This window comes from Lampetra planeri, chromosome 19, assembly GCF_965212315.1.
Source record: "Lampetra planeri chromosome 19, kcLamPlan1.2.h2, whole genome shotgun sequence".
NCBI classification, from domain to species: domain Eukaryota; kingdom Metazoa; phylum Chordata; class Hyperoartia; order Petromyzontiformes; family Petromyzontidae; genus Lampetra; species Lampetra planeri.
In genome coordinates this window covers 1,821,628-1,840,313 of record NC_136125.1, presented here as the reverse complement: position 1 = coordinate 1,840,313, position 18,686 = coordinate 1,821,628, and the positions used below count along the sequence as shown (strand labels likewise).

Genomic DNA, 18,686 nt, shown 5'->3' with positions numbered 1-18,686 from the left:
GTGTGCCGGGTTGCGATCGCGTGTTTTTTTAACTCGCTGGTTTGCGGAGCGTGTTCGTCCGGTTGTGTGCGTGATAAATTGACGCGGCGACCATGCGGGTTTCTGCTTGTAACAAGTGTTGTTGTTAATTACGGCGTCGAGATCGGTATCTTCTGGGTGTAGTTAATGATTAATTCGTTATTGGGTGTCCCGAGCTCTGTTGATATCCTGTAGGTTGCGTGTTAATGACTCGTGTTGTTACATCGTTTTGTTGCGAAATCGCCATTGTTATTGTGTATACTGTATGGAGTTTCGCTCGTGATTGTCACGTGTAACTGTAAGAAACTTTGATCGTCATTGTTGCCAAGGTACAGACCGTATGGAGCTTTGCTTGGAATTGTTAACAGTGTATGGACTGTTGGGTACTTGCTTGTGATTATTTACTATGTACGGATTGTCTGGAGTATTGATTGTGTGTGTTGCCATGTGGGGACTGGATGGAGCATTGCACAAAATGATTGACTGTACAAATTTCATATACTGCATATACTGTATTAATCAATTCGGCGATTCTTGGGGTTTGTGTATAGTTTTTTTGCTCTCAAAATTCGAATGCCCTGAGTCCCATGGTTAATGTTGAAGGGGTTTTTGAAATGACAGGATCGGTGTGTTTCAACCTCACTGGTTGGCTCCTGTCCGTTGTTGCACAGATGATGTCTTTTGTGCGGGAATGCCCCTTGTGTTCTACATCGATCGGGGGTGCGTTTCCGTTAATTGCTGTCAAATTGCGTTGCTCTCTCCACTCGGTTGGTACAGCTGCATGCTGCAATGCGAGTCTCGGAGATGATGTGTAAGGATACGGGAAGTGAGGTGTATTGTTGTGTCCATTGAATATTCGGGATCGTCACAAATTGTGCGTACCTGTTCGGCATTGGATCAGTTCTGTGGGGGATCATAATTCAAATTGTATGTGTTGTGATGGTTTTAAATTGCGATGGTGACATGCTGCCAGGGATTTTGAATTGTGGTGCTGGCTGTCACTTATCTTGGGGCGCAGATCCTGACCAGGATGGCCCATTGTGGTCCCGTCATGCTGTGTCTGACGGCTTGACCTGACAGCCCGGAGATCGAGACACTCCGTGGCTTGTCTAGCCTAGTGGGCTGTGCGCTCACATGGCTCAGAGAGTGTGGTCCCGTCATGCTGTGTCTGACGGCTTGACCTGACAGCCCGGAGATCGAGACACTCCATGGTTTGTCTAGCCTAGTGGGCTGTGCGCTCACATGGCTCAGAGAGTGTGGTCCCGTCATGCTGTGTCTGACAGCTTGACCTGACAGCCCGGAGATTGAGACACTCCGTGGCTTGTCTAGCCTAGTGGGCTGTGCGCTCACATGGCTCAGAGAGTGTGGTCCCATCACGAGACACTCCGAGGTGCGTTTAAACAGTGGGCTGGAGATTTGTAAGGTTCAGGTGGAGTTGTCCTGTTACGTTGGGACTGTATCCCTCAGTTGTTAGGGGGCATGTTGTGTAGTGAGTGAACGATGGGTCGTCTCAGCTCGGTCGGTACAGCTATATGCTGCGATGCGAGTCTTGGAGAGAGACTGGGTCGTCTCAGCTCGGTCGGTACAGCTATATGCTGCGATGCGAGTCTTGGAGAGAGACTGGGTCTCAGCTCGGTCGGTACAGCTATATGCTGCGATGCGAGTCTTGGAGAGAGACTGGGTTAAAATCCCCCTGATATGGCCGACGCGTGCTACTGGTTGTGACGCCGCGTCGGAAAGGCGGTGGGGTGGTAACATGGAAATTCCCCCCCCGATATGGCCGACGCGTGCTACTGGTTGTGACGCCGCGTCGGAAAGGCGGTGGGGTGGTAACATGGAAATTCTTCCCCCCGATATGGCCGACGCGTGCTACTGGTTGTGACGCCACGTCGGAAAGGCGGGGGGGTGCTAACGGGTGACTGTCATGTCCGAAGAGCGGAGGCGAGTGTTCGTTGAGTGATGCCTCAGGAGGGTTTGGTTCTCGTCACAGGAGGCAGTATCTACCTGGCACCTTGGAGTCGCCGGTTATGCCGACCGGCTATGGACTGGGGGGGGAGTGGAGCATGCGTCAGCTACTCCTGCTCCTCCTGTTCTGACTCCTGGGGGGAGGGGCCGTGCCCTTTGGGCCGCTTCTGGTTCCCCAGGCCCGGCCACATGGACTCGTTGAAGACTGGCTGCTCTACATGCCTCTCAGACTCCTTGCTCATTGCCTACGCCGTCGTTCCAATGGCCACACTCACATGTCAGTGCATGCGTGATTCTCACAGGGGGGGGCTGTGCTGGAACGTAAGTGGGTTAGCCAGTTTTAATGTATATTTGTTGTTAATTCCCCATTTTCTATGCAGTTCCCTTTTACCCTCGTCGATTCTGTATATATTACGTGATTGTATTTCTTATCAGTCGCCGGTCATTTATTGATGTTGCTGGTTCGGAGGCACACCTTTTCGATGTTTCACAGTTGTGTTACAGCCGGGGACGGCTGTGTGTTTATACAGGGCGGGGTGATGTAGTGACATAGAACGGTCACTACTGTACGAAGGCTGGGGGCCCCAAGGGGGTGCCTGGGGGGTCACGTGGTGGAGGGATCCGGACCTTCCCAGAGGTGGGGGAAGTGAGGCGTGTCCTGGGAAGGGAGGCGTGGCCTGAAGAGAGCCAGCCACGCCGGGGCGGAGCCAGCCACGCAAAAGCAAATATATAAGCGTGGTGTGAACGCAGAGCGAGGCTGTTGTACTGTACTCCGAAGTGAAGACATCATGGGTCGTCGTCCTGGGCCAGGCAGGCCGTTGCCTGCCTGGTCCAGTCTGTGTCGCGTTCCAGAGTGTTAGTGAGTTGAGGAAGGTGGTCACCACCTCATGTACAGTGTTATATTACTTACCGTTTAATAAATAGTGTTGCCTCCAAGCTGTGTGTGTGTGTGCACCTAATTCGAACCCACTACACATGTATGTTGCTAATAGCAGCACTGGTGAACGAACTGCACTACCATCTCTTCTGCACCAAAAGGGGAGAAGTCGAGTCCAGCTAGCTGCCACCATGTAGAGACTGTCTCTTCATGCATGTTCAACGAGCCAACTATCAGGCAGCAGTCTGGAAGTGCCGTCTGCAGGCTAACCCTGTGGTGAGCATGGATAGACAGACGATGATGGCAAGTTGGCCATTTACTGGATGCACTCCCCACCCACACCAGATATGGTCTTGGAACTGGTAGCATGCAAGTGTGTGCGTTTATGCAAAATGACAAATTGCACATGCCTGTCAAATTGACTGACATGCACAGACATGTGCAGGTTACAGACCTGCTGTAACCAAAAACTGCAAGATGATCCAGAACCTGACTTTGACTTCTGGGAGTCAGATGACGAGAAAGACGAACAGTTTGATGAGTGACACAGGGTGGTGATTCTGATAGTATTACTGTGGTAGTAGTATACATTTATGCACAGTGTGGTGATTCTGGACATGGTTACCCTTGTTAACACCATCTAAGTACGCACATAGCTTGATAAAAATGATGTAACCTTCTTCACATATACCCATCACTAACTATATATATATGGGATGACATGTATCATTGACTAAGTATATGCGAATGTTAATGTATTCCTTATTATCCTGTGTTTTCATTGTGTATTTAAACCAATAAAGACCAGTTTGTGACCTAACTGGCTTTGGTCTAGGTAGTTTTTCAGTAATAATGCCCATTTTATTGTTCCAGACGCCTGTCATAGGGTATGGGTATAAAATTCATGGTAACTACAACTAAGCTGCCACTCCGCAAACGTTATCATATCAGAATATGTCCCACACACATGGAGGATTTAAAAAATAATTACGAGACTTTGCCACCTCAGGTGGAACCAATAAGTCATTTTTTTGGTCCAGGCCCATTGACTAAAAACTGGGAAAGGATTTTCTACATGCTCTTGTGAATATTTTCCATTCCTTACACCCTTTCCATTGTATTTGTTGATATCCATTTTTCTGATCCATATTTCAAAGTAGGCAATATGCATTCAAATACTTCCAAGCATAACGGATAATTGGAAAGCATTGCAGAATGCTGCATGTACACGATTATCCTCATGTAAATAAAAACATTACAATTAATGACAATGGTTGTTCAGTAACATACTGCAAAAACACGCGATCTAAACTGCCCACGGTTTCTCCCCTTTGTAATGTTTCAATGACAATAAGAAGATACTAGCGTGAATTAGATTTTCAGCAGGGACAACACCAAATCTTTTTCTTTGTTTTCTATATACAACACATAGTTCGATGTAATTTTAAATACAGATGTATGCATCTCCCTTCCTGCGTGGGAACTCAATAAGTGCTTTGTGCCTGCACAACAACTGGGAATGGTTATATATACAAAGACAAAGATCCCTCGTATAACCAATAACAGACTGTTGAGACAAGTACTGTTCGCGAGCACCTATGAAGGCCGGCACGGCACACGAGAGAGTGGGTGGCCAGCACCACGCCCGGCCGCCTTCGTCTCCCCAGTGACGATGTTTACAGATTGCGCCAGGTACTCATTTGAGGCCGAGCCATCCTAGGAGAGGCCCAGGACTGGTTTAGATAATCATCACTGGTTTTGGTGGCCGTGATCAGGAATCGAACTCGGGTCGCTGAGTTAGTAGCGCAGAGCGCTACACAACCGCTCCTCCTATATATATACACACACATATATAACAATCAACAAGAGTCTAGTTAAAAAATACATCCATATATAACAAAATCATGCAGAAACATTAACACTGACCAAAGTCATCAATTATGGGACTCACCGAGGGATGTTCTGGCGGGAGTGGCATCTTTGTTGATCCAAAAGGACACCCATGACAGCACAACGATCAGTATGCAGGGGATGTACGTCTGAATGGTGAAATATCCCATTCTTCTCACCAAATCAAAATAAACCGTCATGACGATGTAATCACCTGGAAAGAAAGGAAGTGACAAAATGACAAAACACCATAGGCTTACTTGTTTAATAATTCAAGTGCACCCACCACCAATATATAACAACCAACAAGAGGTCCAGCTTAAATAATTCACAAGAGTTAAATACAAGGGCAGTGCTGAGGTTGATAGGTCAGACTGAAGACCTATATGCAATATTGGTGAACTGGCTATAATGCCAGATTTTAATTCGTAATTGTCGGTGTTCACAGTTGACATGAGACATGCAATATTTCAATACACTTAAGTCACAAATTTAGCAAGAAGCTGCAGGTGTAATCTTTGAAAGTCTTTACATTTTTTACGTGCATAAGCAGCCAAAAACCTTTACAAAACTAAAGATGGTGCACCAACTTAATATAAGGATGATCTAAAAACCCACAGTAGGTGCACTAATACATTACTGGTAAGAGATACATTTGGACAGGTAAAGTAAAATGAAAGTATACATTGTGTTTTACCATATCGTTCACAAAACATTGACTTATTGCACAATAGAAAGGTATCCTGTTTAGTATACAGACCAAAGGGGTAAGCGATGTCAGTAACTACCTATCATGGTTGTATTTACACAGCCCATCAAATACTCATTTTAAACCCAAGTTAACCGAGGGAAAATCCATTACCACATTCAGATATAACGTGGCAGGAATGTGTGGGGTTAGGAAGCAATCCAATACCGCTGGGATCATAAGGTGGTGCTTGGTCCACTGCATCACTGCTCTTGCACACGCACACAACTCCCACATCCTCTCCCACATCCTCACACACACAACTCCCAAATGCTCACTCACACACAACTCCCAAAAGTGGCCTTGCACACTGGTGGGGCCAGCACAGCCAATGCCGGGTCAGTACAAGCATGTGGTGGTGTGGTAATCTCTACGCACAACCACTTTTGTCTCCCCAATGCTGATGGGACCAAATCATGGCCATTTTAGAGGCCAAACAATCAAGTCAGGAAAAAAAATTACATTCATCATATACACATTGTCTATCATATCCAATACCATTATGCGTGGCTCTGATTGGTTGTCAAACGACGTTTTAATTCAATGGAGGCCGAAGCAGTCATCCAATTTATCGAAACCACTTACAAAAAAAACATAACACTGAAGAGATGTGCAAAGTTTTGAACTTCACAAAATATTTTACGAAAACGTAAGTTGAAGAAGTGAAGATTTTTTTTAGTATTAGCCATTCAAGATGTGCTGACCATCATAATTGTAGAATGGCATAAAGAAGCCTACATAACAAAATTATGGACAACAATTAAATAAGATCTGAAGGGATATTACCAGAAAACACAGCGGGATGTTTTAACAAATAAAAAATGTTAAAGGCAGATCTGGATAACGATTATGAAACCGATGTGAATGAGAGCAGATGATTTGGCACTGTTGGAAAAGCTCAAATTGACAACAGAAAGCTGCAAACCCACTGTGCCCAATCAAGAAGGTTTTCTATTAAAGCATATAACCTACATTGACACGAGATCAGCAACAGAAACACATGGATCAGAAATCAGGTGCAAATAGCAACCTGGCCACAAATGATAGGTCAATAAAGTGCCAAATACTCTAAATGCACGTTTATAAATGTGGAACGAAAAACCGGAGGACCCAGGGAAAAAATTCCGCGACCACGGGGAGAACATGTAAACTCCAAATATACAGGTGTCAGTCGGGATTGAACCCACGATCTCCTGTGGACTAGGTGAGGTAGTTAACATCTCGCCACCGCGACGCCATTGTGGGCTTGAGCAGGAGACACCACTAGAATAGCCGATGGCCATTGGACAATACGAGCAATGGAATGATCGCCAAAGGAGAGGGCGCTGTGGAGAAGCACAGTGGGAATGAGGCAATGCAATGGGTTTCAGGTGCAGAAATGAGATGGATCATGGCATTGTAAGACAGTGTGGAGAGGCCTTCATCCTGGGCATCATTTTTATGTGTACTGGAGGAATCCGATGAGCTATAAAGCTCCTTTTTTTGCACAGACATCCAGTGCAGATTGGTGATGGTGGGCCCCAGGCAGAGGCGTAGCTAGGGGGGGCAGGGGGGTACATATGTCCCCGGGCGCCAAGGTAAAGGGGCGCCAAATTGAGGCTTGCAACGTTACATTATAACTTATTGCGGCGGGCGCGGCAGCCTGAAACTACTGCACAAATCTACACCTCAACCTAAAAGTTTATATATCCCGCCACACACAGCCTACATGTCATGTAATTACATTTTGGTATGTGATTAAACGGGGGGGGCGCCAATTTTATAGTTCGTCCCCGGGCGCAAAATATCCTAGCTACGCCACTGGCCCCAGGACCAGTTCAAATATCGCTCGCCACCAATGTTGGCCGCGGCTATAAATAAAACGCAAGTGGTCGAGGTTCCGAACACAGTGGGCTAACCATTGCATCACCACTTCATCCCTGCATATAATTATAATCATATAAAAGTAACTGCATGACTAAAAATCCACCCCCTCATCCCAATACCCCCAGGTGTCAAGTGCTCATCACATTCAATAATAAAGGTCATCCTAATACAGTCACATGATTCTTTTTCGATTTAAAGCTTTCGTGACTGCAGGGATTCATCTTCTTGGTTCTTTCGGTAAAGTCACGTAGAAGGGAAGTAATAAAATTATAAAAATAAAACAATAAAATAATTATCACGTTTCGGCTACAACGCAAGCAGCCGTCTTCAGGTGAATAATTATTTTATTATGTTTTATTTTTATTATTTTATTACTTCCCTTCTACGTGACTTTACCGAAAGAACCAAGAAGACATATGATTCTAATTAAAAAAAAAGAGTGGTGTTGTAGTTATTGTATAATTTATAGGAAATTAGTTGTCACAGTCAGAAGAGCACTCACAATGATATGCAAACCACGAGCAACTTGAGCACCAATTTGCATGCATGTTTAAGATATTTTGGAAGGATTATTTTGATTGGATAAATGTAAGGTTGGACGACAGTAAAGAATAATGTGCACCATGTTTAAACATCGGTTAACCATTATATTGCTGGACAATGGTGCAGCACAAGTTCAATAATGTACAGCCCGATCTGGCGTTAAGTCTGCTTTTAAAATGCGTTTTAATGTTAAATCTGATCGCTGTATTAGAGTAGTGCATTGTCATTTCTTTGAATACATTGCCTGGAGGAATGTGCATGATTAGCAGTTAACCACAGGGTAGATTGTGTTGAAAAATCTGGAACGGTCCCATGATGAACGGTCTTGTTATTAACGTGATTATTTCTGGTATCTATAAACGTATTGCTGAATTTAATATTGCGATTGTGCAAACATTTTAAATCTATATTAATTAGAGCAAAGTCGCAAGTCCAAATACCCTTTCATATAGAATCATGTATTTGTAATCTCCTTCGGAAGCCCTTAGTCAGAGGTAAAAAATGCGATATTTCTATGGCAGTGCCAAAAATTATTTCAATATGCATTTAGTGCACATGAACGGTTATATTTTAAACACGTGCAATATAATAACTATTAACTTAGTGTGACCTAGATGCTGTCGGAAATGTAATTCCTGCACCCACCTGATTATATTTGTAGTTTATTGTACGCTGCTACATCATGATTGACAGGAGTTGGCCAATCCATGCCAATGTCAAAGAGAAAATTTGAAAAATATTAGTAAAAATAAACTGCCATAAGGCAGCCTCAGCAACAGCATATCAGGCCAGGATGACATTTCCCTCGCTAACTGTACCCATTACTTCGGCCCCTCGAGTTTAGGATGCTGTTAATTAATAACACCAAAGAGTTCTAAATAAGTGCATAGAATATTCCGTATATGGCATGCACGAACACCTAGTTCGAGACCCAAAACCTCCTGGCTTTGACATTCCCTCGAAGACACCGGTGGAACCATGAACCACCGCAAATAAACAACATGTCGCTGTTACGCATCTCCTCCATTGATGGGATATTAAAGACACAAGTCACGAGCAGTGCGATTATGGCCACCGCAGCCTCTTAACTACGGGTCCCGCAAAGTAAACAACCCGTCGCCTGCTCTCCGTTTCATTGCGTTTGAAGCGGAGCTCGACGTTGTCGCTGCTGCCCATCACGGCGCAAGAATGGACGCGACATCATTGCGCCCTTGCACAATATTGCACGGAGGCACTAAAAACCACGGTCGTGACAATTACCGTGCGTGCGACTCGGCCCCGCCCCCGCCGCCGTTGACGTCACCGCGCCATGATGTCACCGTCTCAGAAGCCCCCCCCGCAGAGCACGAGCGGGGCGCATTGTCGTCCCCCGTGAATGTAAATGAGCTCGTGTGCGGATGATGGTGAAGTGGGGGGTGTTGACGGTGAACGTTTGCCACTGCCCCCGCGCTCTTTCTCTCCTGCGCTGCTGTTACATCCATCCCTTCTGCTCCAACCCACTCCAAGCGCGAGCTCATTTCATTAGTCGCGTCCCACACCTGAACGTTTCATCGCCTCGGGTTATATGCATAGGCACGTTTAAATTAACTTTTAAGAAAAAACGACAAATATTAATACATTTGGAATGTACGCCTTTTCTAGCAATACGCAATCACTACTTTTGCTTGAGCTCAAAGTTGCTGAATTAAGGTCTTACGATTGTGGAGCCTACTGAGATACGGGAAACAAAACCTAGAGCATATCGTATACATATGGCGCCTCAAATGAAAAGAGTAGAGCTGCATCTTCCTGCGGGTGAACTAAAAATAACTCTCCCCCTGTGATGAGTCACAGAGAATTAATGTAGATGGACAGTGGCTTGGCTGATAAAAGTACAACCAGGCATCAATCATAAAGAGCAGGTAACATGTATAGATTAGCTACTGCGTAAACATAGAACAATATTTCTATTTTTGTAATGTTTAATAACCGACAAACAATCCTTATTTAACCATTAGACAGCACATTTAAATGCCATATTCCTTTTTCATGGAACAGCCGAAACAAAAACTCTCCGAGGAATGGATACTATATTCGCAGACAAGAGAGTTGAAGTTTGTTTGGTTGGATGACCACGTTTGTGGAATGGGCAAACAGTGACTTCCTTATGCATTCACGTTTGAACGTTATAATTTCACGGGGTGTGTCCACTTTACAGATCATGCTTCAGAGTTGTTTAGGGGAAACTAAGAGAGATTCATCTTAACAGTTTATTACATGAGTGCAATAAAATTGTTTGAATGTTTAACGTACGTTGTATCGCAACTCTTCTCATGGAAGTTGTGTCATGAAGTGAAAAAGGCCTTCCGGGGAAAAACAACAACTTCAGGCAGCACGGCGTTACATGTCAAGGGAATGGCTTTTGAAGCCACCACCCTTTAAAGAACTATTTTTATGGAGGAACTTCAATAGGCCTCTCTCAGGCAACGCTACTACGCGGTGCCCTTTCTAGTGCTTTAGAGGATGGTTTGGCACTTATCAGTCACAGGGTGCACGCAGTTGGTCCACCCCGACACCGGGCGAGGCTGAGTCGAGAAAGAGGTACGCATCGCGGTTTTATCGTGCCATCTCCGGCTATATCGGGCCCGCGAGACACAGTGCACTGGTTTAAAATCTCAAATGTTGCTGCCAGGATTACAACTGACAATCTCGACAGTGCTGGCTCAGTCTTCCAACAAAAGCGTTAGCCTCCTCATTGAACCCAGACACTGATGTTTAATTTCATTTCATGATACCAGGTGCATTTTCTCAATATATTTATTGCCCCATATGTATTTAATTTTGGGGATAAACAAATGCCCTCCAGAATGAACAGAAACGGCAAACAATTAATTAGCAAGAATGTAATCATTTTCGCAAAAGTAATGTACACCCAAATGAGATGGACTAATTAATATGATACTCTGGTGGCTCGTAAATTTACTTATCAAATTGTGCTCAAATAACACCATGAAATATGTATTCTCATAGGCGATGACAGTGTACCCATCCGTCAGCATGCATGAACATCTCAAGTTGGATGATTTCCCATCTCGTTATAAGAAGCTGCTCGTAGTTCTATATTTATCGTGCTGAAAAAAACTGACAAAATTATAGCAAGGAACATTTTGATATTACAAACTACAATCAAACACAATCATCCCCGTGAAGCAAGGAAAAATAGGGCCTTATATACGTAGGCTTTCACAGCCAATATCATGATTCATAACACTGTGTAACACAATTTTTTTTCATGGGTAGTAACTGTTATTTTCAGTTTTCTTATGCCTCAAAAGTACAGAAAATGACTATTATTCCCCGCAAACTTTGCTTTTGTGACCAGGACAGTCATATTTTGAAATGTACCTATTTTCAATGAGAAAACGTGTGCATTTGTGTCATTCCTTCAAGTAAAGTCCTGGTCACAAAAGCAAAGTTTGTGGTGAATAATAGCCATTTATTTTCTATACGTTTGAGGCATAAGCAATTAGAAAATAACGCTTACTATCCAGGAACAAAAAAACGTGTTACACAGTGTAATAGGTTTCCTTTGGGTTGTCGTCATGTAGGTACAATGCCAACTTTTAACCATGACCTTCCACCACCCGACAGAGCCAATCAAATAAATGTCACGTCATGGGCAAAATGTGCACAATTTTTTGGTTTATTAGCAAAATCAGAATGTTAAAGGACTGGTATGTACAACGTGTACAGGACTGGTATATACGTGTACAGGACTGGTATATACAACGTGTACAGGACTGGTATATACGTGTACAGGACTGGTATATACGTGTACAGGACTGGTATGTACAACGTGTACAGGACTGGTAAATACGTGTACAGGACTGGTATATACAACGTGTACAGGACTGGTATATACGTGTACACGACTGGTATATACGTGTAAAAGACTGGTATATACAACGTGTACAGGACTGGTATATACAACGTGTACAGGACTGGTACAGTGAGGGAAAAAAGTATTTGATCCCCTGCTGATTTTGTACGTTTGCCCACTGACAAAGAAATGATCAGTCTATAATTTTAATGGTAGGTGTATTTGAACAGTGAGAGACAGAATAACAACAACAAAATCCAGAAAAACGCATGTCAAAATGTTTATAAATTGATCAGTTAAGATCCGAAATGGTTTATTACGTCCTTCCAATGATTGCTGAGCCAGAATCCATCTTCGGATCTTAACTGATTGTTGTTCACGTTTACGGTGACTTTCAGACCGCAGTCCACTCACTGGCATTGACTGTGTATCTTGTGTTCTCCACAGGGAATGCATTATTTGCTCCGCTGCGGGTCTTCTACCACCGCTCTCCCATTGACATGTTTCGTGGCTTCTACATACTATTAACATTATCTCCCTTTGTTAATGCTACCCCCTACCCCCTCCCTTTGATGCTGCTAATCCTGCATAATGCATGGGCATAATATGACTTTGAAACCCCCCCGCCCACCTCCTACGCATTTCCCATAAATATGCTAAATTCCTCTTGATATGCAAATTATTTTGTTAAGGCGCTCTTCTTCCACCTCCAACCCAACTTATATATACGCTCCAAGCTTGGCAGTGTTTCATTCATCACCTGAAGACGGCTGCTTGCGTTGTGGCCGAAACGTCGTGAGAATTATTTGATTATGTTTATTTTTATTATTTTATTACTTCCCTTCTACGTGACTTTACCGAAAGAACCAAGAAGGTAGGTCCTAAGATGGGATATCAGCCATCGAACAAAGACGGTTACCGCATCGTACGCTTTCAGATCCGCTTCTGCGGCCGTCTGGAATGCTCTTCCTTCCGATATTAGGAAGACACTGGAGCTATGCACTTTTAAATAATCTAGATTGAATACTAATTTATTTAGAACTGCTTTTGTGTTTCGTTTGTTGTCCTTCCCCTGCACCTCTGATTAGCACGGTTGACAACACACGGTGCAAAAGAAGTTCAACACTTACATGAATTCCACATTACCCTGCCTTTGGTCAGTCTTCCCACGAAGACTCTCCACAGGGTGGTGCTCATTTTATATCAACCCCAGAGGGATGATGGGCTGCGTTGATCCCAAACCTACGGGTGAACTCATTCACGACCTTCTAAATCGCGAGTTGTGCGCTGCCCCATCGCCGCACGTACGGATAGCGCACATGAATGATACAGTACAAGCCACGGGCTTTCACGTGAAGGTGTGATGAGCAAGGGTCTCACCGGAATCAGTCGACAGGATATTGGTGGTGTTCCTGAGGCCCAGGAAGGAGAACTGGTAGAGCTTCCAAGAGCGTTGGTTGGCAACTTCCACAGAACTCTTGCTCCATTTGTAAAGGATCTCATCCTTGGGATAACCGTCTGCAAAAGCAATGGTTGGGTGCCATTGCACTGATCACCTACTCGCTAATATCATGAGTAAACGTTATAATATACACATGTATCTCTTAGATCATAAATAATAGACCACTATAAAACACGTGAATATACTGTACTGTCCATCATAGATGATACTCTACTGTGTATATACTGCATATATAGGACACAAATATTTGTACAATCATTTCACGTTTGCTGTGTGTGTGTCAATCGACACCCTTGCAAACGAGATGTTCCATCTCAAGATACTTCCGAGTTAAAACATTTTCACAAATTTTATTTAAGTATTTAACTCTTTGAAGAATGTTCCCCTTTTGTTAGGCACTGTTTGGCAACGGCCTACGCAGCGCCTTAAGGGTGTGGGTACAGCCATTGGCTGTACCCACACCCTATTGGCGTAGGCGCACCGCACCTCGTACTCATTTCAGGTCGAGTGGATGGGACGAAGGCTACAGCAGGGCCCAGTAACCACTCTGACATTGCCTCTTGCACAGTTTAAATACCCCAACAAAGACAAAGACCCCGTGTATAGCCTTAACAGATTGTTAGGGCAAGTGCTGTTAGCTAGCACTTATAAAGCCTGGCACGGCACGAGGGGGTGGGTGGCCAACAACAACGCCCGGCCGCCTTTGTCTCCCCAGTGGCGATGTTTACACAACGCAGAAAGTACTAATTTAAGGCTGAGTGTCCCTAGGGGAGGCGTAAGACCGGATCAGATAATCGTCACTGGTGTTGGTGGCCATCACTTGGAATTGAACTCGGGTGGCCAAGTTCATAGCGCAGTGCGCTAACGGCTACACTACCGCTCCCCACATGCACGCACGCACCGTGCCCATTACACTACACCGCATAAATAACGATAGCGCATGGTGCTTCAACTTGATAGACAAAGGAGGCATTGATGCAAAATCATTACCTCTAAGAAGTTACCGAATTATAATCAGTATACACATATACCATGCAGACAATGCATTTTAAACAAATTTTATTCATGAAAAACATGACCACATTTTTAAAAATGTGCAAATAATTGACATTGCACGTTCACATGAACTACGCACGCGTCGTGTGTTTAATGGATTTTATTGTGGTTGGGTGACTTTACAGGAATGAATGTATTTCACCCACGTATGGTAGACAAAGCTCACATATATTCACAAACTCACGCATACTTACATACAAACATACTCCATGCACACACACACTGTGAAGAGAATGATTTGTTATCACATGCGATGTTCTGGTTCATATCAAGACAGGTAGTAAATGAGTTTTATGAGTCTGAATGAATCGCAATGATTTTCAGAATCATCTATTAACACGTTTTAATACTTACAACTGGAAAATTCCAGGGGACAGGAATGCTCATCCATAGGAAAGTTATGGAGCTGAAGCTGACATTCTGCATTTATAGTCAATCTAATAATAGAAAGAGGCATAAGAGAAGCATAACCCTGCATAGGTTAGCAGCGCAAAACATAGCATGCAGCAAAGTGAAAAATTTGTGCACAAAATAACGGATAAACAGTTGCTCTTCGAAAGAAAAATACAGCACGGTGTATATACAACGCAATTGTCATGATAGTGAAAAAGCAGTTTCTGTCAATATTCATGACAACATTAGCACATCACACGTATCTAGACCTGGGTGTTGTGCTTCTCGTCAGTGAAAAGTAAATTCCAGAGTGTTTATCAAATGAATAATCCACACCCATGCCTTTTAGAAAATGAAGCTTCGATAGCTGGCTTAACAGGAGCTTGTTTTTACAATTGCCTTGTGGTTCATTTTTTTATGCTAAATATGATCACGTCACGGGCACACTGACCTACGCCTGCAAACGCATGCCTTCTGCTGTGTCCCCCTTAACAGCAGATGCCACCCACGAGGAGCTCCCTGTGTGCACTGCAGCCGGCCAGTGACGAGTCACTCCAGTTTGGACTCACTCATTGCAAGTGCACCAAACTACCAGGAAATACAGTTACCTGGATGTAAAATATCAATAGCAATAGCTGCCAGTGATACCACCAGACAATATGGTCTGAGACCTTCCGCTTGGTTACTTAACCTCAGAGTATCCTCTCCAATACTAAACTATCACTATTTTATTTATTTTAACAGGGAACGCCCACTGAGCTATATGCTCATTTTCATGAGCGACGTGGCCACAAATGCATGCATGTTGAACTTCTTTCACACCTTACAGTGAGGGAAAAAAGTATTTGATCCCCTGCTGATTTTGTACGTTTGCCTACTGACAAAGAAATGATCAGTCTATAATTTTAATGGTAGGTTTATTTGAACAGTGAGAGACAGAATAACAACAAAAAAATCCAGAAAAACGCATGTCAAAAATGTTATAAATTGATTTGCATTTTAATGAGGGAAATAAGTATTTTACCCCTCTGCAAAACATGACTTAGTACTTGGTGGCAAAATCCTTGTTGGCAAACACAGAGGTCAGACGTTTCTTGTAGTTGGCCACCAGGTTTGCACACATCTCAGGAGGGATTTTGTCCCACACCTCTTTGCAGATCTTCCCCAAGTCATTAAGGTTTCGAGGCTGACGTTTGGCAACTCGAACCTTCAGCTCCCTCCACAGATTTTCTATGGGATTAAGGTCTAGAGACTGGCTAGGCCACTCCAGGACCTTAATGTGCTTCTTCTTGAGCTACTCCTTTGTTGCCTTTGCCTTGTGTTTTGGGTCATTGTCATGCTAGAATACCTATCCACGACCCATTTTCAATGTCCTGGCTGAGGGAAGGAGGTTCTCACCCAAGATTTGACGGTACATGGCCCCGTCCATCGTCCCTTTGATGCGGTGAAGTTGTCCTGTCCCCTTAGCAGAAAAACACCCCCAAAGCATAATGTTTCCACCTCCATGTTTGACGGTGGGGATGGTGTTCTTGGGGTCATAGGCAGCATTCCTCCTCCTCCAAACACGGCGAGTTGAGTTGATGCCAAAGAGCTCCATTTTTGTCTCATCTGACCACAACACTTTCACCCAATTGTCCTCTGAATCATTCAGATGTTCATTGGCAAACTTCAGACGGGCATGTATATGTGCTTTCTTGAGCAGGGGGATCTTGCGGGCGCTGCAGGATTTCAGTTCTTCACGGCGTAGTGTGTTACCAACGGTTTTCTTGGTGACTATGTTCCCAGCTGCCTTGAGATCATTGACAATATCCTCCCGTGTAGTTCTGGGCTGATTCCTCACCGTTCTCATGATAATTGCAACTCCACGAGGTGAGATCTTGCATGGAGCCCCAAACCGAGGGAGATTGGCAGTTCTTTTGTGTTCATTCCATTTGCGAATAATCGCACTAACTGTTGTCACCTTCTCACCAAAGCTGCTTGGCGATGGTCTTGTAGCCCATTTCAGCCTTGTGTATGTCTACAATTTTGTCCCTGACATCCTTGGAGAGCTCTTTGGTCTTGGCCATGGTGGAGAGTTTGGAATCTGATTGATTGATTGCTTCTGTGAACAGGTGTCTTTAATACAGGTAACAAGCTGAGATTAGGAGCACTCCCTATAAGAGTGTGCTCCTAATCTCAGCTCGTTACCTGTATAAAAGACACCTGGGAGCCAGAAGTCGTTCTGATTGAGAGGGGGTCAAATACTTATTTCCCTCATTAAAATGCAAATCAATTTATAACATTTTTGACATGCGTTTTTCTGGATTTGCTTGTTGTTATTCTGTCTCTCACTGTTCAAATAGGTTTATTTGAAAAAAATTATAGACTGATCATTTCTTTGTCAGTGGACAAACGTACAAAATCAGCAGGGGATAAAATACTTTTTTCCCTCACTGTAAGGATGAACTCTCTAAATGTACACAGTATATGCAAACATTTCTTTCATTCAAGGCATATATTGAGTAAACCATTAAGGGTATAATAATATTACGTTCATCATTAAGCTCAACCAGCCAGTTGTTTGTGCTGAGAATGGTAGAGGAATGCTTCAGGAGGTAATCTTACCTCAGTGTGTAGAGCACCTTTCCGTTGTTTGATATGCGCAGCAATTGGTTTGGGGTCGTAATCCAATGGGCGTCAGCCTGCTTTGAGTTCCGGAAGAAGGTATCTGGGATCCAGATCTTCCCCACCATGTTGCTGTTCAATCTCAACACTTTCATGGAGCTGTTGAACCGAAGTCTGCTGTCAAACCACGTCTGGGCGAAGAATATATCGATGGTGTACTCCTGCAAAGAACCATAATTATTAAACGCAAGATGGTAAAAAGAGGAGAAAAGCAAACGGTGAAAATACGAGAACACGTGAATAAAGTTGATGATGGTAGACGAAAGAGATGATGAAAAGTAAAGACATTGAAAGATATATATAGCAAAATGAAGAATGATCAGACGAAGGAATTGACAAGAGATGATGCAGATACATATGACGACACGAGTAAAAAACGACAATGACAAAAGGAGAAATGGAATGACCCCCCCCCACCCCCCAAAAAAAAAAAACAAGGGAGAATTATAAGGGAAATAACGAAGAAGGCAGAGAAGAAGAAATAGTGAGAGTATTAAAACCAATAATGGCCAGCGTAATTTAACACGAGCTGAGGAGCGAAGTGTCAATTTCTATAGGCGTGAATGATCACACCGGGGCGAGCAATCAATAAGCTAAATCTGTAGCCAGCACCGATTCCCTGCAAGCAAGATGAATGCTAATGTCTACACGGCGGCTGCTGCTGCTGTTTGCTGCTGCTGCTGCAGCCTTTGCTCAGCAAACACGCTGGCTCCAGACAAAATATTTAAAAAAACGTCGCTCCGTTATTTCAGCGGCAAAGGTGGTGATGCTGGCGGTGCTTTACGCCAATGGGGCCGTTTATTGTGAATCGAGTTTTGGTATTCACCGGTAGTGTGCATCCACGCTGACCAATGAGACCTCTATACTCGAACCACTAATTACGGATTAATGACAGGTTGAAGAGAAGACTGCCGTGTTTGTGCCGAACACGTTTGGAGAGAGATTGTGTGTACCCTCTGTCTTTGTTTACGAACCTCGTCAATATTTGAGGATGGGTAATTTTTTTATCATCCACATTATTAATTGCAATTTAAAATGACAAAAAATGTTCACTATCATTGTTCACCATCTACAAAAAAAATTATGAACGGAGATGGCCAAACATCCCAATACAGGGCCACAGAGTTTGGATCAATTGCTATCAAAACCCACTTCACACGTGCCACATTGGTCTATCGTGACGGTGGCATCCTCTCTCTTTTGCCAAATATGTCATCTCTGATGAACACATAGTCAGCTTTCGCGATGAATATTATCCATAAGAGTTTTTTTGGGGTAGATCGCGAAAATATGAATGTGTTGTTAGCCCCTCCTAACCCTTATCTGGCCTTGGCTCACAAGTGAC

General features: G+C 43.8%; 1 protein-coding gene across 1 annotated transcript in view; it reads right to left on the bottom strand.

Moving 5' to 3' along the window:
• The window catches only part of LOC144723907 (gamma-aminobutyric acid receptor subunit gamma-2-like), a 49,108-nt gene that overhangs the window by 14,778 nt on the left and 15,644 nt on the right, over positions 1-18,686 (bottom strand). The window contains exons 2-5 of the mRNA XM_078602685.1: positions 17,282-17,502; positions 14,639-14,721; positions 13,147-13,284; positions 4,812-4,964 (exon numbers count right to left, since the gene is read on the bottom strand). Of these exons, the coding sequence (XP_078458811.1) occupies positions 4,812-4,964; positions 13,147-13,284; positions 14,639-14,721; positions 17,282-17,502 (595 nt within the window). The remainder of the gene's footprint in view (positions 1-4,811; positions 4,965-13,146; positions 13,285-14,638; positions 14,722-17,281; positions 17,503-18,686) is intronic.